Here is an 18,147-nt window from a genome sequence, read left to right on the forward strand (position 1 = left end):
TGGAGTTTAGAATCTTTAACCCAGAAAGTCACTTCTAAAATCATACTGCATGTAGCCTATAGAATATGTTAGTAATAATTCTGTTATTAATTTAGTATTTAAGACTGAATAAATACTCAATTCTGAGAGATCATGTAGAATTACTGCACTTGCAAGATGTATTTTTGCCATTACGTTAAAAATATCTGTAGTATTTTGCCAGAAAGACTTTGCACAGTCCTATTTATTTCCCAGTAAAGGTATCATAAATCTATTTTGGCATTGGCAGCGTTTCTGCCTTGCCTTTAAATGTATTCCTAGTCCTTAAAAGCTTGTTATGTTGGGAGCTTTTCTCCAGTCCTTCATATCTTCAAGTGTGTTTACAAGCTGCTGCACGTGATGTCATCAGAGTTAGGGACAGAAATACACACATGTCAGCTTTCAGTATTTCCTTTGTGCTTCTAGGAAGTCCTCCCTCCGTCAGATTCCAACAGGCACCTGAAGGACATAGATGAGGAGATATTTGATGATGATGACTTCTATCACCAGGTAGGTGATGGTAAATCTGTGTTGGAATTATGGTTCCAGTTGGTTTTTAATATTTACAGAACTAAAGTGGTTGGTTCTGGGCTTTAAATTTCTCCTACCAGTGAAACTCAGTTACCTGTTTTAACATCCGGTATCTCTGTCGATACCTCAGAGGACTTCACTGTCGACTTTCGATATAGGGCTACGTGAGCTTAAACTTCCATTGTGGATGTAAACTTACTGCCATTACTGGCACTGCTGTACTTGAGTGAGTCAGGGCTGCAGGATAAGGTCTGTGCCTGTAGTTCTCGCTGGTGAACATTGCTACCCAAGAGAAAAATTACTGAATTCTCTAAAGGTGACTGTTCTCTGTGGGTAGAGTCCCATTATGAAAAACGATTCTAGTAGATCCTGAAAAGCACCTAAGTTACTCTCATCTCAACCTAAATCATCTCATTACCTACAGAATGAAAAAGCTGCAGGGCTTCTCTAGCACTTTTCTTGGAGTTGTGCCAGCTTGGATTTAGGCCAGTTCTTCTTTTTATTTGCAAAATTCTTAGAAACAAAGAATCTGCACCCAGTGCATGGAGGCTGCAGCTTAGGGAAGCCTTGTGTTTGCAATTTATTTAATAAATGACAGTGCCAGCCTTATGAAATACTGAAATTGCCGTATATTGAGGAGCATGATTCACTGAAGTCCTTCCCCAGTGCACGAAAAAATAGTTTTGCTCTGATGATCCACAGAGAGCTTTAACTTCAGGACTAAACAAATACCATTATATCATTAGAAAGGCAGAAATTTCTGATCTGAATAGTTCTTAGAGTGGCTAGTAAAGTCTTAGGGCAGTGGAAGAGAGCTGTTGCCATGTGACTGTGCTCTGATTTAACCAGCAGCATTGGAATACTTTCAGAATTTGGAGTTTCATGTGCAGAGCCAGGACTAAAGATGAGTAAAAAGATGTATTAAATTGGTAATTCTTATCTGTGTTTTACAGATAGGAAATACACAGAACTTTGATTCTGCCTTTTTTTTTCCCCTCCAAGAAGGTTTTCAATGCACTTCCAACCCTACTGCTGTAGATGTCCAAGCAAATTTTTGCAGTAGACCTCACCTAGTGCAGAATTAGGACAATTTGAATATTTAATGTTTGTGAGGGATCTATTCAAGGCAGCCTGCCTCAGAGCCAGGAATGTTTTCCAAGCTAGCTTCTCTCCGGGCTGTGTATTTATGGTAAGAGCATCTCTGCTAGTATTGCTGTGAATTGAGCAGCATCTCTTGGGCAGGTGAAGATGCCAGGTTCATCTGTGTAGGCTCTAAAATGGAGATCGGAGAGTGCCTGTCTTGTTGGCAGCAGTGGTTGAAGAGGCCAAATCCGTAACACAGTGAGATAATACTGAGGTGGAATTTGGGGTCCAAGTGGACCAGAAGCTCAGCTTTGGGGACTGAGTGGACCCTAAGAACACAGAACGAATTAAGTTAATGTAACAAAATAGTGAAGTGGTCGAGAAGAAATAGCTGTGATTGACAGTCTGTGGACCTGTGCAGAGAAGGTGCTTACTGGCCATGAAATGTTAAATTTTTAAAAGAAAAATAGCAATAGATGAATGGCCCGTCTTTCCTTCTAATAACTTTTAACTTCGATAAATCGTGATTTCAGAAATATGACTAGTCACAGCTTAGCTTTTCCCCTTACTGGTTAATTGGGGTGCTGGGGTTAATCTAAATTAAAACTTAAACTAATAGAGGTCATTGAGGGAAGAGAATCACCTGAGTAAAACAAATGGGTCTGCCAGGCACAACTGTATCTTGGCCATTTCCCAAGAGGGAAGTGGCAGCAAATTGGAGTTGTTTCAGCATTCGGTAGAGGTGAAGGATGGGTGACACCGTTTTAATGTACGGCACCTCCGGAAACATTCCAGATTGCATTCCATGCTGTACCAACTGCTGCCTCCTGTGCACAGTGAATAGGAGCAGGACCAGCCAACAACATCTGGCAGCACAGCGAGGAATGGGTGCAACTCTCGAAACCCCATAGACTCTAAATATGGTGCTTAGCCTGGTGGAGGCTTTAATCACTTACCACTCTTTGGCAGCGGGCTACGACAGCTTATCCTGGCCTCGTACATCACGCACAGACATCTGCTGAGCCGCGAGGCAGCTACACATTCATTTTCCTTTCTTGCTTGTGTGGGTTTCTTTATCCCTCCCTCCCTCCTTCCCTCCCTTCCACCCTTCTCCTCTCCTCCCGTCCCCAATATGCTTCTTGGGAGAGATCATCTGTAAAGATTACTGCTTCATTGTGTGCATGTAATTGTGGGGATGCCAGCCCCTTGCCAGACACGGCGCAGCACCTGTTCCGCTGACCTGGTTAATGTCTTCTGTTGAGTGGGATTTGGCAGAGATTGGAGCTGAAGCCGATTCAGTGATAAGGCTAAAGAAAATGGCTGTATGTTTTCTGTCACCTCCCAATTAAATTGGTTTCATAAAGTGCTTGCCTTTATTTGTCAGGGTGGTAAGCTGAAGCTGAACATCGCATTCAGAAAGAGTAGAGTGCATTGCAATAGAGCACTGACAATATGGTGAATGTGTTTTCTTTTGGATGGGTCATAACTGTGCGGCACTTTTGCGTACATGTGCGTGATTGCGTCCGTGAATGTACATATATAAATGTAGAAAAGGAACTGGTTCTTCAGGAGTAATCGGCAGCAACATCTCTGGTTGTTGGAGCTGAGGTTGCTCGGAAACTCTGACTTCTGTGCATAATACTTACTGCAAAGTATATGTGTACATTTCAGTGGGTGCTTTTTTCTTTGTATTTATATTTAGATCCAGACTTTTTTTAGTATCACTTTCATTTTTCTGAATAACATTCTATAATGATTAGTTTATTTTGATTACTGCTTATGATTTGTTAAAGGTAAAAATTCAGATAAAGGAGGACATTGGAAACCAATTTCCTGTATATTTCAGTGTGAAATTAAGCAAGTAAAAATGAATGAGATCTGATGAATGTGCACAAGTTAATGATAACAGAATAAGTAGCTATACTGTTTTGTTATAGATTATAATACAGACCTCTTTAATGAATCTGGTTTTCCCGTGGAAAAACGATTTTCTTGTTCAGGTCTTGGTATTCAGTGGAATTCACCATGTGGGGCTGGTGGAATTTTACGACGATTCCGGATTTAACTCTCTTCTGTCTGTTCATCCCACTTTGCCTTTTCTCGTGTTCTTCACATGTTTTATAAGCAGTTATAATTTTTCTTGTGGTGGCCCATGTTCAATGGTAATGTAAAGCTGAGCTGAATAATGCAAGTGAAATATTTTTTATTTGGGTCGCACTGGGTGGGAATAGTTAAACTGTTTCAGAAGGATCCTCATTACTGACAGCGATGAGAGGCTAGACCCCATTTCCTTTTCTTTTAAACTCTCCTTCATACATGTTTTTAAAGGAAGAAGAAGGCTTTTTGTTTTTAGAAGTATTATTTACGTAGAATTCATTACAGCTGATATTGCAGCATTAAGACTTAAAATTCCATCCTGCTACCAGAGAGCTGCTAGTCTGACATGCTACAGTGGAGATTTTATTATTAGGTTGAAATACTCCTCTAGTAAAGGAGAGAGTGGAAATTGGTTTATTTCCAACAGGAATTAGGTTAGTGTTCATATGCTAAGCGTTCCACTGGTAGCAGCTCTTCCCAGAACAAATGTTCATCATTGATGGCAGCAGGTATGCCTAAGGAGAATTAGGAATATACATAATCCCTTTTTTTCTCTGCTCTCCTGCTCCCTCCTCCCCTGATGTTGCTTATGTTGTATGTCATCACATTTTATAACAACCCACAATCATCAGTCTTGTCTGTGATCATCACAACTTCAGAAGCTGAGCAGAGCCAAAGTGGATGAGGAGCATTCAACAGAACGCTGACATCTTCAAAGAGAGATGGCAGCAGTTTGCCAGGCAGGACTGCCGGTAGGTTGGAGTGGACTGTCGTCCCTCAACCACTGCATTGTGCTGAAATGCTGTTACTGTCTGGGAGTTACTTCCAAGGTGCGCATGCTTAAATAGGGAGGAAGAGGCTTGCTCCCTTCCTTATCTATGCCCTAATTACTTAGGAAAGGAGTTGATCCTGTAGAAAACATTGTTTAATTGTAGGACTTGTAACTTTCTTTATTGTGGTCCCTTGTGGAGTGGCATAGGACATGCCAGCCCACTCTTGCACGCTCTGTGTGACAGATGGGGTTTTTACAAGAGATCTCACTAACTTCCTTTTTCCTAGCTGAGTGTTCAGAATGCCTGCATTAGTCTGAGTAACCACAACATGAACTTCCAAGTCTGAATCTCTTGTTAAGATACTTGTAGCTCAATTTGTTTCTCTTCTGGGTTATACTTGTGTCTAAATCACATGGCTTCTTAAAAAACTTTCTGTGATGGGGTAGATTTCGCCTCGTGTCCCAAGCAAGAGTTGGCCTAAAGCAGTTCCTGGGCCCATACGGTGGTTTTCTCTCCCAGCCATTTGATAATGCCATAAACAAGTAATTACTAATCCAGTGAACTATTAAAAGTCGATAATGGTGAAGAATAGAGAGAAGACTGGCTTTCTGACAAGCTGGTTTACCTTAATTAAACTGGTGAGTGATTAATATGGACAGCTGATCTTGTGGCTTTAATTAGATGCATTTAGAGTTTTGTGTGAGTAAGAGATGTCTCGAACCATCCCACAGGTTAATGGCAATACAATACTCTTATCACAGGCATGTATCTTTCAAATGGCTGGGTAGATGGTTAATAACACGTTTTAAAGCTTGATTTGAAACTTCTCTTAATGGGTTATTAGAAAATATGCAAGTCACTGCCTATTTTATACAAAGCTGAATTTTAATAACGTTTTTTAAAAAGAGACTGTCCAGTGATTTCATCTTGCATTTTAGGTTTTTACATTATAAATAGATTACAGAAAATTAAATATTAAAAAAGTGTTTCAAGGGGATTTAAAAATAATGTTTGAGCTGCAGTCTAAATTTTTCTGGTGTTGCTAGAAATCCAAATGGTGTTATGCTGCTACTGTGTGGGAGCTTGAAAGAGGAAAAGAGCGAGCTTGCTTCTACATACGGGCAGAACGCAGTGTAAAATGTATGCTGAGAGAGTCCTGAACTGGCGCAACCTTTTCATAATTTGTGCTGGTTTAAATAATTGTATGGTGTATGGTGTATGGTGTATATGAAAAAGAAGGAAAAATTCATCTGATTTACCATGTCTCTCCAAAGACTAAAGGAGAAAAAAGCCAAAGTAGAAAGTATTGAAACTACATTGACAAAATGCAGCTTTGTCAACTTCTGGTCAGCAGTGGAGTGACTTTGCGTTTTTCACCAAGAAAGAGGAAAAGCATTTGGTTTTTGTAGTCTTCTTTACTTGGACTTGACAAGTTGTACTTAGCTGCTCTCCTTTTGTTTCCTACAGTGATTTTGTTAAAAAATAACTGTTTTTTAAACTGTTAAAAGATAACTTAACAATAACACATTTTTTCAGTGTGACGTGTCATGTTGCAGCTCTGTGAGGCAGGATGAAGGTAACTTGCCTGAGCTTTTGGACGGATTCTGTGTTAAAAGATAGCGGAGCGCCGTTAGTAGACCTTCACACCACAGTAATTGTTTGTTCACTGTCTCTAGTAACAAACACACATTTAGCTAGAAAAGTCCACATAAGCAATTTGCAAATATTTTAGAGCGAGTTCCTCACTAATAAACTGAGTACTTTTTTAGCACAAGGAGCAACAGAGTCTTCTAGTAAAGGTAAGCAGCTGCCGGTAAACCTGAAGTCTGGGTTTCTCACGTTTTCCTCATTGTTTCAGAATCCACAGATAGTCGAATCTTTTTCTGTTTCTGTCGCTTTCAGCAAATGACTAAGATGGCAGAAGCGGTATGAGATTCTACTTTTCCATAGTTCTGCATGGTTGTTTTAAAAGGAACATTGTTGGCCCCTTGTTTGATATTATTATTGGCGCAGGGAGCCCGACAGGACTGTTTTGACTTCCCCGTACAGCAGCTCGCACGATAGCAGGGCTGAGACTGCGTCTCACCTTTTCGCGTACCTGACTCGGTGAATTCAAAGGCAGCAGTGCCACTTGCGAGACAGAGTGGGTGGCTTTGATGCACTGTAGCAGAAATGACCCGTGCCTTTACTGGCTTTTCCGAAGATTTTAATAACATCAGAGAAGAAGTCTTTCTTTTGTTCCGATTATATTTCTAAGCTTTGTAAACTAAACTGTTTCCTGTGATACACTGTAGATCAACTTTTGCAAGGTATTAATTTCAGTTGGTCTGTGAGGTCTAAGAAAAGCGAGCCTTTTGTCACGAGGCTTATTTCAGCTATACTTAGCTCTTTGTCTCAACTGGAAATTCTTAGGGGTCTGCAAATCAGAAAGGTCAGCAACTGTAGTATTAGAAACACTGATAGATAGTGCATGAAAATGAGACCTAACCTCTAAAATGAAAATTGACCTCTAAAATGAGAAATGAATCTCCATTACCCTTGAACAACACCCTGATGGCATTTCTAAATCCCTCTAATTTTGTACAATGTACTTTGTGTGCATCTCTTTAACTAGAGTAGAGAGGGAGTCCTTTTAAGGTGAATTCTTTAGAAAGCGCAGATCATTGACTCCAGTGTAAATTTTAACAATGGCTTTGGTGTCAGCAAAGGTAGGTGAATACTAACCGCTTTTGAAGCTGTTGCCTTTGGACTTGTTCTGCCTTGCTCTTTGTTAGCAGTTGCAGATTTTAAGCGCTCTTGCATGCTCAAGACACAAGAGGGAGAGTCAGTTCCCATCTGCTCCCAGCCCTCCATGAACGCGGCTTGTGGGCCTTCGCAAACCACGCGACCTCTGCGTGCTTTTCTTGTGGTTGGTAGTCCCTGGTTCTGACAGGGAGTCTGACGGGGTTGGTTTTAGTAGCGAAGCTTTGTTGAGTTCAGAAACACATGTGCGCAGGAGCACTCGTGGCAAGCATCGCCGCTTTGTTCCAAAGACAAATAAAACTGATGTTATCAACTTTCTTCTCCTTACTATTGCCCGTTGTCCGCTCTGCACATAAGTTTGTCCTCCTGGTTCCAGCTTTTGGTAGGAGCAGCTCGGAGTTGGCAGTTGTGTTTCAGACTGCTGGACGTGGTTGCACTTCGTTGCAGGTAGGCAGTTGTGTTCATTTACGTGGGAGACTGAGCTTAAGTTTTTGAAGTTCAGGGAAGATGTGAAGAGGTGAAGGAAGGAAAGCAAAAAAGGATATGTTTCAAATCAAAGCCTTTTGATGCTGAAATTGCCTGTCTCAAACTCTGTCTTCACACATCAGGGCTTAATGCTGATAGTGATTTACTTACACTTCCTAGTTAATAATTAGACACTGGGAGACACCATATATCACTCCTAATGGAATATATGGGGTCTGATGAGAGTTTTCTGTTTTGACTAATAAATTTTAACCAGAATCGCCAAGCTTAATGAAATATTACAGCTTCGGCAGTGTTTTAGGTCTTGTTCTGTGAAAACAGTGTTGCTTTATTCAGTAAATGAATTTATCATTCATTCTGTATCCTGAGCCCTAGCTGGCTCTGGAGCATGGGCTGAATGCAAGACTCTGAACTAGAAAGCGGAAAAACTAATCAAATCCTTAAAGACCAAAGGCAGCGAGGCAGGTCTAGACTGACTTTTTCAGTGGTAGCCTCTGGCTACATCCACTTTTATTTTAGTAACCATTGTTAGCATGATTTATAACTTCAGCTTTAAGACGTACACTATTTAGATGTAATAAGATGCTTCGCAGCTTTTATTTCTATTCCCTAATTTCCCTCTTGTCCCTGCTCTTTTTTTACTTCCCCCTCGTCTTTGTCTCCCTCTCCTCTCCCCAGCAATGTCCCCAATCCTGCAGTGGACGCTGCACTGAAAGAACATTTCACTGTCCGCCCCAAGGTCAACAAAACCGTCTCTGCCTCCTCAACTAACAGCTGATCGGCTGGTGGCCTAGTTAGTGCAGAGGAGACGACTGCGTGCAGAGTTTAGTCTCCTACTGCCACACAAAGCTTCTCCCTGCTAATTCTGGTGAGAGGATCCTCTGTACACAGAGGAGAGGACATGCCCCCCAGCAAATAATGCGATCCCTGCTGTCACCATGCTAAGTGGCACACAGTTCAACTCCTCGCCCTTCACAGCTGTCATGGGAAACGCTGCCTTGCCAAAAGGAGAGTGATCCTGTCCAACAAGATCCTGCCCGCTTCCCAGGTACAGCATTAGGAACCTGCCCCAAAAGTGCATCTCTTTCTAAACGGTGTGGACACAGTTGTAAGACCTTGGCAGCACTCCTTAGTCTACCCGTCCGTGGATTTGGTGGGCCACCAGGAAGAGCAAGTCCTGCTCAAAATGTCTTGCTGCTTAGTTCTCTAAGAGTGTAGGACGTCTGTGCAGGATTGTCCTCTTGTGCCTTAGCCTCTGCTATTACTACTCAGCAGTTTTTTCTGTGCATCGTGCCAAGGAAGCAAGATAACACCTTATTGCCAGTACAGGAAGAAACCACTAAAACCTTGCTGCACCATTTCTCGCTGCTGTTAAAGCCTTCCCTCCCACCTTGCTTTTGACAGAATATTGACTAGAAACCAAGATCCCATTTCTGCTTAGCCTTAAGGGCAGCTGTTTACAGAGTAGCGGTGTTACATAGGTTTACTGTGTCGTATGTCTGTGTAACACTGGATTTGGATCTTGTATTTAGCTGCCAGAAGTGACTGTGATGAAGTGGGAGAGATAAACTGATAGATTGTGTGCCAGAAAGATGTTGGGAATCAATCAGATAAACAGGGCAGAGAAGTAGCTTGCTGTTTTCTAGTGATAATAAACCAGTGGCCTCTCTTCCTGGAACTTTTAAATGTAATTGCTGCAGTAATAATCTCCAAAAATAAGCAAAGAGGGAAAAAAAAGTCATGGCAGTTTTTTAATTAATGCTTGAATCGCTCTTTTTTTTTTTTTTTTGTAATACGATGTATGCCTTGAAGGAGAGGAAAGTTGTGGACAGGTATAAATATTGTCTCTGTTGCTTGAGTGTCTCTTATTTGAAAATAAAAAAGGGTCATAAAATGATACTTATCTACCTTTATGGCATTTTTCTTTTGTGGGTGCACGCCTTTTCCCTCCCTCACTCCAATAGCGTACTTAAGTGATCAGAAACGAAGGGGGTCAGTAAGTTTCTCATGTAGCACTGTGCCCGGGACAGCTTTTGGTGTCAGCTGCGCTCGGTGGGGCAGCGTCGGTGCCTGGGAAGCCGTCTGAGGGCAGGCTGCGCTGAGCACAGCCGTAGTCAAGAGCTAAGCTGTGCTCAGAAATGCCATCGTCTCACTTGAGCTGGTATTTCCTCATACACATCCCCGGCTGCCGGGGGGATGTGGAGCTTCTTTCTTGTCCTCTTGCCTTGTCTGTGCGTGCTGTCTTGGGCCAGGTGAAGACGATAACCAGGACCGTGGCTGCTCCCCAAGCCCTGTTTTCCGCGACTGTTACTGTACCTCGATTAACCATTGCAGTCCAGCTCTCCTACTTGAGCAGAAATAGAGGGTGGAGGAAAAGCGTCATTCATCCTTTCTTTTCTAGCATCTCTGTGGAATTGCCTGGACTCTCTGGTTTCCAGGTTTTGGGTCCTTTCTGAGCTGAGGCAGTAACTTCACTAGTCAGTGAAATGTCAGCATCTAGAAAGCAGCCTGTGCCCCTCAGTTTTGGAAGGTTTCTTTCTGTTCTTTGTGTTAATATGCTGGCTAATACCCAAGGCACAGCACGTACAATTTACAGTGAGTGGTGATAAACATATAGCACTGGTCAAGTATCCAAAAAGGCTGTTCACGATATTCTTTGGCAGCAGGAAGCAAAAAGGACAAAACCCAACCCTCAGGACATGAAAAGAAATAGAAAAGCCTGCTTGAGCATTCCTGCTCTAGCTATAAAAATTATTTTGCTGTGCTGTTCCTCAGAGCAAGCGTTACTGCCCAGCAATGCCTGACTTGTTTGGTGAAGTGTTTCAGTTCCCCCCTGCTCGCCCCCTTGAAGTGTGGGGTGAGACCTGTGGGGCAGAGGTCTTCCTGCAGATCTGTCTGCGTTACAACTCTTGTCCATGGGAGTTGTGTACACAACGGCCTGGGAACGTTCAGGCCTTTTTTATCCTTCCAAAGCCCAAGGAGCAGTACCAGCCTCTGAAATACATGCTGAGCTCTTCATTGTGCCCCTCTGGGTGAGAAACGACCATCTCATGTCAGGCTCAGCTGCTCACGTCCCCCCAAGCTTGTCACCTATTTGCCCTCTGTGGGACTGTACACTTCGCTCTGGGCTCCTGGAACAAGCAGTTACTGAAGGGTTGGCCCATCTGACAGTCCCAGAGGGGGCTTTGCAGTGTCCCCAGGGATTCCGGTCCTTTGCCATTGCTTAGACTGAAGATCATCAGTTTGCTTTGCTCGTGTGGGGCTCCTTGTGCTGCTAAGTTGTGCCCGTCTGGCTTTGCATAAGCTTTTAGATTCTCTTCAGATGAATGACATGATGCTACGTGTCACTTAAATAAACCATGATGTGTTGAAGGGAAGATGATTATATTACTCCTACATCCATCTGAAATTAACTTAGATACAGAAGCTCTTTGTAGTGGCCTTCAGTGTTATGCCCCAGTGACGTATTCTGTGGGCACCTTCTTGGAAGAGAGGTGTCATCTACAGTTACTGACACTTTTAGCATAGGGTTCTGCTTCCTTGCTTGAACCTTTTCAGAGACATCAGCTTTTTCCCTTGGAAAACCCTCTGTGCAGAGGAAATACTAAAAAGCCTTGGTTCTTGGCTTGGGGTTTTCTAGGAAGTTTCAAGAAATGAGGCATACAGGTTCCCTTGGGAACTTGTCAGCTAATTTCTTAAGTCTTCTGAGAAACCTGTGAGCCTGTTTGCAATAACATGTCTTTACTGTGCTTTTAAATGGGATTGTTGTCTTTCTTCTAGCTCCTTCGAGAACTTATAGAACGTAAAACAACTTCACTGGACCCCAACGACCAGGTAGCAATGGGCAGGTAAGTAGCAAGTTGTCTGTAACATCACTAGATCCACCCCAGCACTGCATTCCAGTCCAGAAGTGCAAAACTACTTGTGGGCTTCCAGTTCATTGTAGAGGGAAAAATTTTGAATGTCTTTGGAGAAAGCATCTGGGGCTAAGGAATTGCATAACAAATGATTCAACCAGTATGACATTAGTCAGGAAAGTCATCCTCTGTAACATATTCCTTAGTTATGGATCACACTGTCTGACTCCGAGTTTGCCAGCCTTTGAGCTGTGCCCTGGTTTGTCTGCAACCCCCTGAAGATACTTTCCAGTTGTAAAAGGCTTGTTCCAGACTTTGGATATTTCTGTCTCTCAGTGGTTCAGGCAGCACAAAGGGAATCCATAGAGGGGTGTCTTAAGCGACCCTAGCGAGGGAGAACTAGACAAAGTGACTGCCCGCTGCTGAAATTTGGCCTTTTCTCATTATGAGCTCTGATTTGTCATTGTTTTAGAGGAGCAAACCTTCTGTTGTGAGATCAGTTAAAGCAAGTCCTGTGTATGCTCTCTCCCTGCTGTAAGAAAAGAAGATACTATACAATTAGAACAATGTCAGGGAATGTTTCCTGCATGCAGAAGTAAAATGTAATTCCATGCAGGGAAGCTCTTACTTCTCTGTTTAATTCTATAGTTAGAAAGTAAAGAATCTTCCAAATACCACTTTAATGAACAGTGTACATATAAATAGCCATGGGCTATAATTTAGAAAGGTGTAAAAGCAGAGAAAGGCTGAAAATGCTGGAACAGGGCTCTCCACTGAAAAAGTGCTATGGGGGGATGTGTGTGGGGAGGGGGAGAAAATGCGTTAGGAAATTTTGTGATGGTGAAATAACTTTTATCCTTGTAAAATATTACCCAAATTTTGGTGCAATGTGTCAAATTTATTTTGTGTATGTCTGGAATATTATGGAAAGCTATTCACCATAATTTAACGTGATATAGACAAAATTACATTTAAGTGGTGATTACATTGTACATTTATCTGACTTTACAATAAAATAGATTACAGTAATTAAGATTATATTAAGATTGCAGTAATTGGATTTTGCTAGATTTTCTTCCCTGATGTCGAGTTTTCATTGTATAAATCAGGTAAGATGACGCTCGTTTCCATAAAAAAATATTTATAACTGGTAGAAGTTTTCCCCTGCTGAAAAATTCTTTGACTTGATGAAGTTCTGTTTGAGGAGTTGAGCTCTCCCTTCTAAATACAGTCAGACAGTACTTTCTGAAAGTGTTTATTGCTTTTCTTTCTTTCGTAGTTTTGTGTAGTAATAGTTGGAGTCTTATACAGGGCTTCTTGCTAGATTCGCCAGGTTTAAGTCAGAGATGGTGGGGAGAAATACTTGCTTAGAATTTTCAATGTACTTTGCACAACTGAGGGAGGAAATAAAGTCAGAGCATCTACTGCATCATGGTAATTCTGTTCATTAAGTTAGCATAACCTATCTCACTTAAAAAATCAGTTTAGCATGTGGCAGACCATCTATTCTGTTATGGGCTTTCTATATGCAAAACAGAAGTCATTCTAGTAATCAAGGCTGAAACAAAAAAGCAGTACCTTTGTAAAGACATTTTTTACAGATTTTAGCATTTATATTTTGTAAAGCTTTTATTTTTAATTCTAAAGTTTCTTAAAAATACCCAGTAATCAAGAAAGAATGAAAAATGGAGCCCAGCTTGTGGCCTCCATGCGTTTCCCGGCAGGTAAAACATTCTCACTGAACAACGATTGTCTCATTGGGATCAGCGGGTCTCGTCTGTGTGTCCCATCATGGCTGGGGTCAGGAGAAACGCTTATGGTTTAAATGCTATGTCTGTGGAGTGAAGCAGTACCACAGGCACTTGAAGTTTCATACTTGTTTTCCTGAGGCTCTGATCTCCTTCGCTTGGGCAGAAGGGCTGGGAAGGGCCTCAGACCCCAGTGTACCTAATGCTCATTTTCCTAATGGCTCTAAAAGTTGTGTAACTGTTGTTCTGCATTCCTCAGGCAATGGCTAGCCATCCAGAAGTTACGAAGCAAAATAAAGAAGAAAGTGGACAGAAAAGCCAGTAAAGGAAGGAGAATCCGGTGGGTGACAGCTTCTGCAAGCAAACGGAAGTTCTGGTTTTGCCAAATAAAATCTGACTCTGCTGGGTTGGCTCCGGGGTGCATTGGTAGGCTTATTCATGCCTTTTAGGGCAAGATGTCTTGCTCTGGGGCATCCGCTGGGTAATCTTAATGTTCTTTGAGCCTAGAATAAGAGCTTGGTTGAATGCAGCCTGTGAGCATTGCTCATATCAGTCTTGGCAAGAGTGTTCATTGGTCTCAGAAAATACTGGAGAGAGGTGTTCAAATGTCCCTAAGCGATTTGGGGCTGTAATTTCCAGTGAAAGCCAATAAACACCTCTTGTGCAATGTATATTTACCTGGCTAAAACGTGGATAGCAGCTCTGGGGGAAGATGTGCAGAAATGCCTCAGTGAGGTAGATGTCTGTTTCCCACTGACTGTCAGTTGGAATTTGGTGTCTAATCTCTCTCTGTTTTTCTAAGTCCCATCACAGCTTTCTTTAGCTTCAAAGCATTTCACATCCTGACTCCTGGATCCCTAATTTGGACTGATCTCTCCCGTTGTGTTTCCAGTGGAAGAATATTCCATGCGGTAGGGTGGAAAGGGAAGCAGTCTGGAGAGGATAGCAGTTTTTTTCCCCTTTGCAGAGCAGATATATTAGTCTCCCTGAGTTTAGCATGACTGCATGATTTGTAGCGGAGGAGGTGTTTGTGGCAGGGAGGCATGCTGAAAAGCTGCACCGCTTCCTGAAAAATCCGCAACATTAACCATCCTTTTGTGAGTAAACTATAAATCGTGAGTTTAGATGGCATCTGATAGAAAGTCAGTGGAGTCAGTCTGGGTCAGGCCTGGCATAGCAATTTTTAAGATAGATGTCATAAGATAATTTATTAAAAGAGGGAAGAGCTACTTTGTTGGCCTGAAAAGCCTATAATTATTGACTATCAATATTCTTTTCTGTCAGCATCACACATAATTGGATATATTCATGATTCAGTCAAAACTACTGACAACATCACACAACTGAGTCAGACTCGTAAACCTCCAGGAATAATGGGGAAGTCTCTCATTGTGTGCAATCTGTGCGCTTCAGCATTCCTGAGAGATCAGCTATCTTGCCAAGTCAATTGCCTCTTAGATCTTAGGTGCCTTTTTTTTCTTCTTTAAATAAAAGTTGCACTGACCCTGCAGCGAAAATATCGATAAAAGAAAAAAGTGTCATTGTCTGTGTTTAGGATTAACATGCAATTAAGCTCCAGCATCTTTTCAGAATAGTCCCGTAGAGCCCAAATGGGTATTTTTAAATAGTTGGTTCTTCCACTGCGAGACTCAGTGTCACCCCAAGCAGATCACTTATCCTCTGTTCTTTTTTTTCCTTCTCTAAAATTGGGGCAGCAGTGCTTAGATTTGTTTTCATGAAGGACTTTGAGATCCTGGAGAGCAAAGTATTTAATAGTAAGTTTCATCTGTCTCCATAATTCTTCCTTTTTAGCAATCCTTTAGCAAACCTTCAATATTATAGCATGTTTGGATGAAATGTGTTAGTTCATTGTAGGGTCTGAGGATCTTCAAGTGCTTTCAAAAGCAGTCGATCTTGCGCTTGACATGAGTACCTGTCCCCTTCATAGACAATGAAATTGGGGCACTAAGAGGGCAAGTGAGCTCATCCAAAAACTCCACAGTCGAGCTTAAGAAACCTGGTTCCTAGAACTCTGCTATCCCTCGCTGGGACATGCCTTTTCTTGAGGTAGATATGGAGGAGTGATCTGTGCACACCTATTTTTCATGTCAGTGATTTCTGGTCCTGTACTGCTGCAACGTGGGATGTCTTTCTGTGAATGAAATTATTTTATATCTGCTAGACTGGGATTTTTAAAATCCTGATTTAAAAAATGTGACAGTAATTAGTTCTGGACAAACAACTCCTGTCAGAGAATTTATCAGAATTGCTAAGTCCCCTTGCCACTAATGCAGATTGTCCCTGGATAAGCTTTGGTCTGTATGAATCCATCAGTTGTTAATGTCTCACAAGCAAACTATTTCGTAGTCCAGCCTATTGACCTGTTGTTTGTTGCAGTACTGGCCCTGCATGGCTACATCTGTTCCGTGACTCGATCATTACAGCCTTAGACCAGGGCAGTTGCTTCCATTACGAGTGACAAAGACTTGATTGTGCAGAGAAGCCCTTGTGTAAGGGTGAGCGTGTGCTGTGCCTGAAGAGCCATTCTGAAATAGTCTTGTGAGCTAAAAATCCCCTCGAGGGAATGTTCCTGCATAAGCAAACAAAAGGGAGTGCAGAGGTGACAGAGTGGAAAGGTGATTCTGGGCAAATGCTTGTGAATCCTTTTGCCTGCTATTTGTCAAGCTCTAAAAATAGCAGCAGCTTGGATAAAACATTTCAGACTTGGGTAGGCAGCATGGTCGTGTACACCAAAAGCCATTGGTTTGGAATCCCCTGCCCTTAGACTCTAGGGTTTAAAGCCACCTTTTCATTCAGAGTTTTTCAGTACTCCGTTAAATTTTATATGTCAGGTCCTTGAACGTAAGTCATGAAAAGCTACTGCAAGTTCCTAGCCCAGTGTGGAAAGTGGGAAGGGGCTCCCGTATCTGGAGGTGCAGTACAGCTTGCAGAAATATTTCGGTGCTCAGAAGCTGAGACAGATGCAGCACTGTGTCACCTTGGACATGTCCCATCTCTTCTTTGCACAGGTCTTTTTCCTGTCTCCTTCTTTGCCTGTTTTTATATGCTCCATTTGTAAGTTATTCAGGATAAGACTTTCCAACTATGGGTATGGCTGGCAGAGTGGGGTTTTGATATCCTTTAGGGCTCTACATACCACAGAGCAAAGAAAAAGTGATAGCAGATGGATGCTTGAGAAGGTCTGATGCTCTGACGCTTCTGCTGCCTGCAGTGGGCTCTTTGGGCACAAATTCCAGAAGGTGATTAAGACACCAGCAGAACAGAAGGCTGAAAACAAGTTCTTGTTTCTCTGTCTCTGACTTTTCAGGGTTGTCTGTCTGGGAGGCTGATTAGGTACTCGCACACAATTAATGGATGCTGTACATCCTCTTTCTAGCTGTGATAAAAAAGGATTTGCTTGCTATTCAGTTCATTGTATCATCTGATTATTCTTGTGTCCGTGTTATAAGAAAGGAGGAGGAGGGAAGGGAGGGGGAATTGCCAGCTACAACTAGTGACTCATTAGATATCAGCCACCAGGAAAGCCAATGCTTTGCATTTCAGGGGCTGGTATGTTTCTATTCAAGCAGCAACGTTTCCTTTTCATGAATAGTTACTAATGTGCTGCCTGCTTATTTCCTGCACTATTCAGGTATCATGTCCATAGCAAGCTGGTGAGCTTCATGGCACCTATTGACCACTGTACAATGAATGATGATGCCAGGTGAGTAATAGATTAATTATGTTTCTCAAATGGCTTCATGACAGCATGATATTGACCTGTTCTTCAGTCTGTCGCCCCCTCCATTTCTTCTTATCAGTTAACCATTTGTCACTGGCATCATAGCCTGGGTGTCTTGGTCACATCTGTCCAGGCAGTCTGGCTGAGCTTTCACTCTGTAATTACCACGACACCAAACAAGAAATTTTCATAAATCTCAGTACCTACATTTTGAGTCCTGCTTTAAAACTCCTCCGATTTTGAAATCTTCTAGTTTTATGGAATTGTTTTGGAAATAGACAACTAAGTTATCTGGTGTCTTCAGGTATAATGGAAACTTACAAAGAACTTGTCTTTTAACAGAAATGGCAACTGTTTTAAATTCTGTTTAGTATGCATCTTCTTAAAGCAGTTAATTCAGTTAATAACTGGAAAAGTTCAGTCAAGATTCACTCAAGGCCTAAATGTTGCTTGTGTTTATGTCCATTTAAAGAGTGAAGAATTTTATTGGAAGACTATAATGTTTTAATGTGCTAATTAGCAAAAAAAAATCAATGAAGTTTTGTGCATAGTTACTAGGTAGTTTTTCTACATGTACGCCCATATTTCTTAAGTATTACATTTTTAAACTAAATCTCGAAATGCTGAACTTCTTGCGGGAAGGAGGTGGAGTAATTTTTCCACTGAATGGATGTAGAAGGCTTGAGAAACATCTTTCCCCTGGGTTGTGGAACATGTTTGTGCTTTGTGAGAGAGAGATGTCATTTGTCTGTTCGTGAAATGGAAACCAAATACCTGCTGTTCTTAGACTGTTGCCTTTTGGCGTATTGCACAAACTTCTGGATGACAGCTCTCCAGTAAGCTGGCACTAAGATATTTTGTGTCCATAATAAGACCTGTGCTATTTCATTATGCATCTTTCTCATAGTTTCTTTACTCTTTTTCTTTTTTTCAAGTGAGAAAACTGCTCTGATTTCTAAATATTGCCTAGGTCCTCTCACCACAAAAATATATGTGTTGGATGTGTAGCGTTAGAGCTATGCCTCCAGCCATATAAGGTGGTCAGTTCTTGCACCCCCTTACCTGGATCA

At 41.8% G+C, this 18,147-nt stretch overlaps 1 protein-coding gene across 1 annotated transcript in view; it reads left to right on the plus strand.

Moving 5' to 3' along the window:
• The window catches only part of AATF (apoptosis antagonizing transcription factor), a 40,087-nt gene extending 23,024 nt beyond the window's left edge, over nt 1-17,063 (plus strand). The window contains exons 8-11 of the mRNA XM_059829379.1: nt 445-528; nt 11,511-11,578; nt 13,595-13,675; nt 16,988-17,063. Coding sequence (XP_059685362.1) covers nt 445-528; nt 11,511-11,578; nt 13,595-13,675; nt 16,988-17,063 — 309 coding nt within the window. The remainder of the gene's footprint in view (nt 1-444; nt 529-11,510; nt 11,579-13,594; nt 13,676-16,987) is intronic.
• The last annotated feature ends 1,084 nt before the right edge of the window (nt 17,064-18,147 follow it).

This window comes from Gavia stellata, chromosome 25 (assembly GCF_030936135.1).
Source record: "Gavia stellata isolate bGavSte3 chromosome 25, bGavSte3.hap2, whole genome shotgun sequence".
NCBI lineage: Eukaryota > Metazoa > Chordata > Aves > Gaviiformes > Gaviidae > Gavia > Gavia stellata.